This window comes from Chaetodon trifascialis, chromosome 16 (assembly GCF_039877785.1).
Source record: "Chaetodon trifascialis isolate fChaTrf1 chromosome 16, fChaTrf1.hap1, whole genome shotgun sequence".
NCBI lineage: Eukaryota > Metazoa > Chordata > Actinopteri > Chaetodontiformes > Chaetodontidae > Chaetodon > Chaetodon trifascialis.
The window spans coordinates 16859260-16870221 of record NC_092071.1 but is presented as its reverse complement, the minus strand read 5'-3'; the positions used below and the strand labels follow the sequence as shown (position 1 = coordinate 16870221).

At 41.8% G+C, this 10962-nt stretch overlaps 2 protein-coding genes across 11 annotated transcripts in view; both read left to right on the top strand.

The window, feature by feature from the left end:
- The window catches only part of LOC139344427 (uncharacterized), a 243085-nt gene that overhangs the window by 7298 nt on the left and 224825 nt on the right, over positions 1–10962 (top strand). The gene's annotated exons all lie outside the window — the stretch shown is intronic.
- The window catches only part of msi2b (musashi RNA-binding protein 2b), a 233788-nt gene continuing 230342 nt past the window's right edge, over positions 7517–10962 (top strand). For 5 of the 10 annotated variants that reach the window (XM_070982591.1, XM_070982592.1, XM_070982588.1 and 2 more), the window contains exons 1-4: positions 7571–7784; positions 8110–8150; positions 8446–8527; positions 9082–9166. In XM_070982591.1, the coding sequence (XP_070838692.1) occupies positions 7723–7784; positions 8110–8150; positions 8446–8527; positions 9082–9166 (270 nt within the window). In that variant the 5' untranslated portion in view covers positions 7571–7722. Of the gene's footprint in view, positions 7785–8109; positions 8151–8445; positions 8528–9081; positions 9167–10962 lie in introns of all 10 variants that reach the window. The other 5 variants (XM_070982595.1, XM_070982593.1, XM_070982590.1 and 2 more) reach the window with 4 other exon arrangements.

Below are 10962 nucleotides of genomic sequence, written 5' to 3'. Positions count from 1 at the left end.
CAATTATTTTCTCTGCAGACAACACAAAGTAATGTCAGATTTCTCTTCTGGCTTCTCCTAATAACTGACAAGGTGTAGAAGGCTAGCATCATTTACCGCTGCCATGCCTTCATCTCTCCACCCGGGCTTGTTTTGAGTGAGCTGCCTTCTCTCTTTCAGCCACACTCAATAAGACTCATCCTCAGTGTACTTCTTCATACCCGGCAACCCCACTGCCCTCTTGTGTCCTTGTACCCTTTAATTCCCCTTCAGCTTTATATATCACCATCATCAGACAATGGCATATAGAAAGTCCTGGCATATAAAAAGACCGTATAATGTATTACTATCTTAATGCCAGTGGCAAGTGTGTGTTTTTACTTTATGCATCATACAGTGTGTGTGTGTGTGTGTGTGTGTGTGTGTGTGTGTGTGTGTGTGTGTGTGTGTGTGTGTACCTTTGCTGCAAAAAGTCAATTTTCTTCTGTTTTTGAAGCACTGCTTACAAATCTGGCTCACCACCAAGCTAACAGGTTCGAGTTAGTTTGAAACTGAATCCCTTTTCTGAGACTGTATACAGAAATAACAGAGTCCAGAAAGCAGCCCGGCATTTTAGCTGTCCCCCTTACAGCAGCCTGTATGTCATACAGTCTTTCCCGTCAGCAAGAGAGGCCAGACGGCCACTGTAGGTGGTGATCCTGGGTGTGATTTTAGCCTCGCCACTCCCAAAAGGAACACAAGTCTTGTCACTTGCCACCTCCATGAATGCACACGTAGACAAAGACACATAAACACAAATGACATCAGCTCCTCTTGCGATTACATGTGCTCAAAGTGCCCTCTTGTGGTGGTGGGACAGAAATGAATGTGTTTCCTAAAACGTCACAGTCGGTGGACTAGTCACAGAGAGATTTTGTTCTTCACCAGGGAACGGCATTTCACTGGCATGCCATGTTTTTCAAGGACCTCTTAGGAGAAATCTCACCATTGTTAAGAATGCACAAAAGCTATGTTCTTCTTTATACTTGAGCTGACTGCAATGACAAGTCTTGATAATTCACTACGCCCTTCTGGGACTTCTCTTTGGACTTCTGAATGACATTCTTCTCTGATAACATCAACATCAATCTCAAGCACAAAATAAGAGAACAATTTCGCCAAGCGCCCCATGGCCCTCACAGGAAACCTTTCCCTGACACGAGATTTTAAAAAACATGACAATAACCAGCAATCTCCAGCCTCAATTAACACCTGATCTAATGCCCATTATTGTGGACCATCAAGCTCAAACATATGTTGATGCACAGAGTTTCATGTCATGAGAAGACCACTGCAGTCTGGTTACGGCTCAGAACAGCAGCTGCCAATTTTGACCTCCTCAGAGCCTGCGTCACCGTATCAATTGTGACCCAGAATAAGGCTGGCCAACCAAAGGGCGCTCAAATTTTGCAGATAAACTTTATCTGATAAACCTAATCTGCATTGACAGCTTGGGTCTATATGCCAAGGCTCACCCTCTCTTTGAGCCAAGAGCAATGTTTTCCAGTCTGGGCACTGATGAGCTGAAAGCGAAACGTGTAAGAATCTGGAGGAAGTAACAAGGTGTACTCCAGCAGTCAGAAGACTGATGAGACAGGCAAAATTCTACCCTGCAGCATAGTGGGGGGAAGCTGAGGATATGGTATCTCTCGCTCTCCTCTCAATGGCACAGACAAGGCAAGGTCAGTGTTAAGGCTAGTGGTTGCAGAATAGGAAGTGGTTGGCAACTGAGAGAATATATGGTGGCAGCCAGTTAGAGGGGAGAGAGAATAAGGTGGTAGAAAACAAAGAATGAGCCAGAAGACAGAAAACACTACTTTGCTGTGGTGTCCAGAGAGGCCTGCTTATTGTGCCATTCTTACCCACTGGAAGTTTTCAAAATATATCTGAGGTATAGCACATGCACTCCTATAAAACACACTCAGAGAAAGTTACTAAAACTCAGAATCAGACTTCTACAAGTAAGTAATCTGTCGGCCTTTGTGTGTGTGTCAATTGTCCTTTTACCAGCAACAAATGCAGCTGCATGCATGCATGAGTGTGTCTTAACGCCATAATAAAGAGGAAATCTTGAGTGTGTACTGCAAATTTGCATGATAAGCCAGAGTGCACAGCTGTCCTGGGGAGGATTTCGACAAAATGGGCTTCATTGTATTTCGACCGCGTGTGGAAAAAAAGATTTGAGGACTGCAAGTTGAAAGTCAAGAAACAATGTTGAATTTTAAAAAATGTATTTTCAACCAGTCGAAGAAATTGATATAACTTACATGACTGAGGGCGGTTTCACGTTCAGTCTCTGCATGGGGAGGGGTACACCACTTCCTCTGTCTTGACAAAGCTCTTCAAAAGGCCAACGTGCACATCTTTCTCCCCACTGCTGACTGTACAGGTGATAGGATGGCTCCTCGTGGTGCTTTAGTGCCACTCGTCATCATCTGTAACACACAGCTCTCTCCGGAGTCGTACAAACAGCAGCCAGAACATTCCAGGGAGCAGCAGGGGCATGAGCTTATCTCCCAGCCCACTGGAGCAGGTAAACGATGTCGTCATCATCCGCCTGTGTTGGAGCCTGATTGGTCTGGAGAGCCCCACATGCAAATGGTTTTTTAATACTGAGGTCAAGAATGCAGATCAACTGGCTTGGTCTGTGTTGTTAATGCAGAAACGTATATGCGGTTTTAGTAATTCTGGAAAACTGTTCTGTTCATTCAGTGCTGTGGATTTACTTTGCATACTTTGCATATTTTGAAAAACTCTGAGGACTCTGTGATCCTCTGAGGTGCTACAAGCTATTCTGTGGTATTTCAAGGTGCTCTTGGGCACTTGGCACAAGGGATTACTGCATTTTTTTTAATTTTTTTTTTACATTTGCAAGGATAATTTGGAAGCATCGCAGAGCTTTATGCACTTTAGATACTTCAAAAGTCAATATTACAGTTTCATTTTTTAATAATGTGGATGTCTGAATATCACAGTGGCTCATCTACCTGGAATGCTAGTGTGTAGCCTCTGGCACAGCTTAATTAACTCATCTGCGTAGTTACAGAAGCCATAATGGGGGGAGAGAAATCACTCATCACCAGAACATCCTGCCTACTGATCTGACTTCAAACAGTTTCTCTGTGTGGTGACAATTGTTCACATTCCCCATAATCCTCACATATCGTGATCAGTCAACAAGGCCTTTACACAACCACACTCACAAATCAATGATGGGAAGAGGCATTTTTTTAAATTAAATTCATCAGTTTGCAAGTAAATAATCCTGTATGACTGAAATAGACTTTTTTAAAGATGCTAAGTTATTCCAGGCAAGATGAAAGAGCAGGTAGACTGCAGTAAGGTGGGTGGCTAATTCCTGAAATAGGACTGTCAATTATGCATGTTTCAGTTTGGCTCTCTTCTTGCAGGCTGAGAGGTGCTTTAGCTCAACAAAGAAGAAGCAGAAAGGAGAGGACACTAGAGGGAGACAATTTGTTCGCATCTGCAGCCTTCTCCACAGCTTTCCTCTGGGCTCTGAGTTTCGCTGTAATAGGCCCTCCCGGGGAAAGCACAGATCACTCAATCCGCAGTGATCAATATGAAATCATTCACAAAATCCAAAGGATAAAATCAAGTGTTTGAATTATATCCATAGCAAATTCATGGAAGTGGTAGGAGGAATTTTCTCTGAGCTTTCTCATTGTGTCAAATTAATATATTTAATAATGGATTCTTTCACATGTCAGCGCATGCTTAAAACATGTAATAATTATGCAAATCAGGTGTAAAAATGTTAAGTCCCAGCAGACTTCAAGTTTCGCTTTACACCATGTTTCAGTATTAAAAGTCAGTTATCATTAAATATGTCTGCAGACATTGAAAGAGTGAGGACATATTTTCATGACCAGATTATAGGAATCTGTGTGGAGGAAATGGGTCGAAATGATCCTAGAACAATTTCTCCAAGGTCAAGTGAAGATTCTGAGGATGTAAAATGATTGCTGCAACAGGAAACAGGATGCCTCTTCTCAAAACAGCATCTCATAACACTGTCAGTCAGTCTGTTGCTTCTCTCACTTTCTTTTTCCCCTCAGCTCTTTCACACACTATCAATTTTACTTCTCTCTCAATCCCCAGATCCACCAGTTTTCATGCAAAGGCTCGGTTACTTACAAGCTTTTTTGCATGCTGTTTCCCCTCTATTGAGAAGAGGTTTATCTTTCAGCACTGAATACAGGCTACAGTTGCACTGATGCTGTTGTATGATTTCAGAGGTCTCTGTGTTTTCCTTGAATCTCAAGTAAATAGCGACTTGTGATTTAGCACAGATGAATTCGGGGCATGCCGGATATATAAAAATGGGTCTATTTCTTGAAATCTTTCATCTAATCACGAATCAAAATATCTTCAACATCTGTCACCATTACAAATGCTTCCAGGCCACATAATTTGTAGTAAAATACAACTCTTCTCTTTCCTCCTCAGTACCACACGCTCAATTGCTCCAAAAGCAGAGCTGTCAGAGTACCTAAAGTTGCCTAAAGAAGGATAAACATTTTAGGCACTTTCATCAGGCACTGGTGGCTGCTCAGATTAAAGGAGAACACCGCTCAATTTAAAAATCCATACATGTTTCTCCTTCAATCGCTGTAAGAGCGATCTCGAGACCCAAACCTCGCACTGGCGCTACCCGTAAGATATGAAAGATACTTGCAGAAATATGATGTGCCACTTGACTGCAGCGCCAATCATTTTAAAGAAAATGAGGCGTGTCCGCTCTGTCTCCAGGTTGTTTTGGGTTCAGATCTGGTTCCCGACCCCTGAGCAGATATTGTAAAACGTCACACCTAATGTACCTTTTCTGTCACGTCTGCCTTCGCTCTCTTCATGGTATAACAACTGTGAATACAAAGGCCATGATAACAATGTTCAAAAAGCAGAATAATTCACAACCGCACTGTGAAACCCGGGACCCCAGCGTTTTTATTTGAGCATAAAACAGAAGATGCTCTTCATGTGTTAAATCCACTGTGATTTTTGCACACCTTGTGATGTGCTTTAAAGCCTGTTGTTCCTCAGAGCTCATATTCTGCATCAATTTACATCCTCCCTCCTCTCACTCTCTCTGCAGCTGGCATGAGAGGATATGATTTTCTTACATTTACATTTCAGGCCCATGCTATAGGACACTGGCACACGTTCGACAACTTAAACAAAATAATCTTTAATGTATCACGAGTAGCAGGGACAGACCTAAAGTGTCATATTTCATTTTCTTTGACGCTTGTGAGCTACTTTGCTTCTATACCTTTGATTCAGACAGACAGCCGCGATGTGGACTGTTCCCTAACTAATGACTGAAGGTTTTTAGCTGTTAAACTGTCAAAAATGCTGTTATTTGGGTTTTGTCTAAGTCATTGTTTCAAAAACATGCTGCCAGGCCAGATAAGAAATTCCCTCTGATAGTGCCCCGAACAGTCAGCACAGAGAGGCCTATTCAAAAAACTCCACTGAATGGGAGTAATGAAAAAAGATCAGTGGTCACGTTTCATGCAGGAATGTTTTGTTGTGCGCGCTCTCATGCTAAGGTGAATGAAAACTGCATTTACATAGAATCCATTGTCCGAGTTCTTCGAGCAATAATCTGGCGTGGACACAAATGCAGAGCAAATGTGTAATAGATCATTTAAGGCCTCATTTGTACATGAGGTTTTTTCTTGTGTTTCACTGATAGCATACTGTGCAGATAATGTATATCAAAAAATATTTTTCCCACAGCAAATGTCACGCATGTTCATTTATTCATCCCTTATCCTTCTTCTTTTTCTTCAGGGTCATGAGGGGGCAGAGTCAGCTTATCTCCACATACGCTGCGCAGAGAGCAGGGCTGTCAGCTCATTATAGGTCATCTACACGAGAAGATCTATAATTACTCCACTGTATGTATGAATAGTATATTTTATTGATCCCCACAGGAAAATTCATTGCTGGCTCCACAAAGAATATAGCAGTTAAAGGTCAGACCTCGGGGTCAGCTGCAGAGAGTCAGTATCTTGCTCAGGAAGCTTTTCAGCAGGTTTTGAACCTGCTTGAACACAGATTTTATGACTCACGGCCTTCCTCTAATAATCAGCCAACCCTGTAATAACAGAGCCGCTGGTTCACTGTGTCAGTGTCTTGTTTTGCCTCCTCTGCATGAAAACATGTTTTCATTCCATGGTCAAGTTGGCAAAAATAAATATGCAATGTCTGGTAGAATTTCAAAATAAAACTTGAGCTGAGAAACAGTTCAGGTGACTGTTGCCATTTGGTGAGTTTTAGCTTCCAAAACTACTTGGCTATGTTTATGTAAGGGAGTTAATTGAGATCAATTACGTACGGAAGTGTACGTACGTTAGGTATGTGACATAGGTTAAGCATGTGAAATAAGTTAAGTTCGTTAAGCGAGTTAACATAAGTCGTTGACGTTTGGTTTCCCAAGGGACACAAACCCACGTCCCCTGTGTCAGAATCCCCAGGCGGACTTTGTCTCTCTTCATACTTGGTCCTTTGCTCTCACCATTATTTCCCCCTGCTGGTACTGCACCCTCATGCACGTGTGAACTTCTCACGCCTTGGCGAGGCAAAACGTGGCATTGACACACTGTGCTCTCGTGGATCAGCGGGTCTATTACATGCTTTGGCGTGATACTGGGCTGAATGAGCCCACCTCAACGCCTCATACTGGCCACCATTTAATAGGCCCATATTTCAAAATCTGACCTTTAGCTGTGTTTGAAAATTTTCAATGTAACATGTTTAAATGTGATATGTAATGTAATTAATAAATACAGACTTGCATGGTTGGTCCAATAGCATGATTGTATTGACCATGATAAAACCTGGAAAAATGACCTCTTATTGGGCAAATACTGTATATATGACAAATGTGCATCACATTGATATTTGCAGGTACCATTAAAAAAGCAACAGGGTGTTCCTGGGGATGAAACATTCAGTAATTGCTGTTTTAATACTATTGTTGTTTGATTATAAACACATCAGCATGATTTCCTTCACTATTTTCAAAGAAAAAGCACAATATCCACCTTGTTTCACGTTGCACGCACCTTTCAGCTGAATGAATCGCTGCTTACGTCTTGATAAAACACTCGTGAGCCAGAACAAACAGGATGATTTACGATTTAACCCGCAAATAGGTATTGGCCCACATTGTGCTCCTTGCTGAGGGACTATATTGCACGGCGGAAGAATTACAAACGATTAAGTAAAAAAAAAAAGAAAAAAAAAGCACGCTGCTGCTCTGTAAAGGTTTACTTTTCAGATGAATGATTCTATATACTAATTACGATTAATATTTATTATTATTATTACCATTATTTTTACAGTTGTGTCCACTGCTTTACAAGAGCAATAAGCCACTTTCACCTCTAGTGGCTTATTGCTTAATTAAATGAGAAATCGGAGGATTGGTTTGCAGATTGCCTGAATTGACGTCAATTGGATTGGTTAGGTGACACAGGCAGGCTCCGCCCCCTGTGGGCCAAGGTAGAGCATGCTGAGAGAGAGGGAGGAGGGAGCAGGGGGCTGAGCTGATCCCACGTGTGACGCTTTCATTCCCGGCTCAGTAATATTCTCATAGCGGGGCTTTGCATATCTCCTGCCGTATCTGTGTGTGTCTGTCACTGTGACTGTAGTCCAAGCCTATAGTTTGAAATAGATATGGAAGGAGACGGGAGTCAAGCCACATCCGGAAGCCTAAATGATTCACAACATGACCCGGGGTAAGAATCTTTCTAAATTTAATCCTAAGGTACGATTTTTTTTCATGTTACAACATCTTGGAGAGGACTTCGACTGCCGTGCTGGATTCGTCCCCACAGTACGCACTTAAACCGTGCACGGGTCCGTTTCCAGATGCAGTTTTAAAGACCTGAGCTTTGTAGCGAGAGTGGCCTCCCCCTTTCATGTAGATAGACTATAATTACCCAGCGCGAATGTGTTTCCATAGTCTTCCTTTATCCTTTAAGGTCGCTTTTAGAAGTAGTTAGTCGTCAAAATGGCCGAACTGACATCTGGACTCACTTCTGTTGTGTTTTCCCCTTACAGTAAAATGTTTATCGGTGGCCTCAGCTGGCAAACCTCACCAGGTGAGACTGTTATTCTCTTTTACACCGTATCTCAGGATTTCTTGTTGTTTTGTCGCTGTGACTGAGTGCTCGGTGTAGCTGCTGGCGGTGTATGTGCGAATGTGCACTGTGTGCAGTAGTGTACTGTATGGGATATCTCACCAGTGTGTGCGCACGATGTTATTTTTGATCTCCGTCCATCTGAAGTCCTCTATTCGACCCCTATGCGCATCGCGGGGTGTTTTTGAAATACAGTGACAACAGCATGCCCATATGTTTTCTGTCAAATGACCCGACATATTTTCTCTATTCACAGACAGCCTTAGAGACTATTTTAGTAAATTCGGAGAAATAAGAGAATGTATGGTGATGAGAGACCCCACGACAAAACGCTCAAGGTAAATACAGGGCTTTTCTACTTTTCCTTGCCAGTGCATGTCGCGATATCGCTTACTTTGTTCGTGTTGAGTATTAATCCAGCGTGTTATGTGTGTTTCTGTGTCCGCGCGCGCATGTGTTCGTGTGTGTCCCCGTGTGCGCGCGCCTGCGTGTGGTTTCACAGCAAGCCAGATAAGCTTAAATGCTCACTGCTGTAAAGCTGCAGCCGAATGCAATTTGACATTGACTTTGTGACTGCACCACAATGTTGGTGTAGTGTCGTCTCATATTGTAGCATAGCAGATAATGAGCAGCGAGCTCCTCAGTTTCTGCTTCAAATCTGCTACAGGACGTCCATAATGTGGATTAGAAACACATTTACAGAGAAATATTGCAATAATAATAAGGTCATAGGAATATTATGCCTACTGTTATGCAGTTTACTGTGGCGAGTCACTGTATATTTTTTTTAGCATTTGTATTTGCAGTAAATAAAATGTATTGTAATTTCCGCTTGTGTGTGTGTGTGTATGCATTTTAACATAGTTGTTTTTGTCTTTTTTTTTTTTTGCAGAGGATTTGGGTTTGTTACGTTTACAGATGCTGCCAGTGTAGATAAAGTCTTAGCTCAACAACACCACGAATTAGACTCAAAGACGGTGAGTTCATTTTTACCTCCACTTAAATACATGTCTTTATTTTCTCATTCTGTCTATGCCCTGTTCTACCTGTTCTGCCCCGTCATAACTGTGTGACTTTTTACTGCCTGAGGCCTTGTGGGGGAACACCTCTTAGGTTAACTGGCTGTGTGTATCAAGGTCATGTATATAGGCTAAATGCATGATGGGCCCTTCAGCGCTAAGCTCAGCAATAAAACACAACTCCAGGGTTAATATTATGTGTTCACTTTCACTTCTGTGGATGAATGGGGCTGACACGCCCCCTCCTTCGCTGCAGCCACATGTGCAGCATGCATATATCTCATGTTCCACTGAAGGGCGTGCTGTCTCAGGCCCGCTGCCTCGCTATTGTTTGACCCAACCGGTAGTGCATTGTGTCACGACTAATGCACTGATACAGAGAGGGTGAAAATAGGTGTGTGACAACACCTCCCTCAAATAATATTGCCCGGATGTCAAAAAGACTTCTGTGTTTGTGAGTAAACTAAAGCATAAATGATGCAACTTTTTCACCAGCAAAGTGTCATTCACACTCATCTGCCACCGAGCTGTTACAATTTGATTATATGAATGTAGCAGTGTAACAGCAATCCATGACCGTTAGAGATTTAGTTTTAAAGAATCGTCTGAATTGACTTGCATAAGTAAGGCAATTGATTCACAGACACCCACACACTCATTTTTGAAAAACTTTGAACCATTGTGGGTTCGACTTGCCTTTTTGAAATTTGTCAGTAAATGAATAATTAAAGATGCCAGTCGTTTTTTTTGAGAGATGTCTGTAGTGATGGATTAGACAGGGTTCAGATGAAATTATATTTGTCTGGGATTTCTCCTCGGTTGGTGGTGATATCCAGATATGCCGGCATAGTTCTGGAAATGGAATAGTGCATGTTGAGGAAACCTCCTGCATTAGCTACCTCAGCTGAAGGCAACTCTAGATGGAGAAATATTTTTAAGGGCTTTGAAAGGCAAATTGATTTTACTTCAAGTGGCAGTATATAATGTCCAAATCTGTGTAGGATGTGGCAAGTAATGTAAATTTAAGCTTTGTTGTTCAGTGGAATTTTGAGAGCTGAGAAAATGTGCCTTTTGTTGGTGAGTGGACCTTACTTTATGTTCCTTCAACTGCAAAGTTAGTTTGTGTTGCTACTCTTAATTATTATTATTATTATTATTATTATTATTATTATTATTATTATTATTATTATTATTATTATTATTATTATTATTGTTATGGAGCTCTGTTCTTTCTGGCCAGTGTTCAGAACAGCTCAGTGATGGAGGCTTTACTTCTCCAAATGGACTTATGGGTTTAGTGTTTCTTCTGCTCTAAAAATGAGATGATTTAACATCATTAACAAGATACACACACTATTTCAAAATTATTCACAACACAAAGTCTGAATGCATTATGGGGCACAAAAGATGGCGGCTATGCAGTTGTAAGCTAATTAGTCTCCTTCTTAACCCGCCAGAGAACCACCTGTTATATTTTTGAAATCTCAGGTGGGTCAGTGTCTCTCTCAAACTTAGCTGTGCATTATTGTTCCTATGCAGATGTATTTTCTGCCATGTATGAGCTCTGTCAGCTCTATTATTGTGTTATGGGAATAAGACACAGTGGTGCTCTTGTCGTGAATCAGTGAATATGGAGGGACAGCTAAGTTCTTGGCGGTGAAATGGCTACGGTACGACTGATGGTAGTGTCAAACTTGCAAACGTCTGTAGAGGGTACATAGAAGCAGGTTAAGGGGCTGCTTGAAGGAGTAATG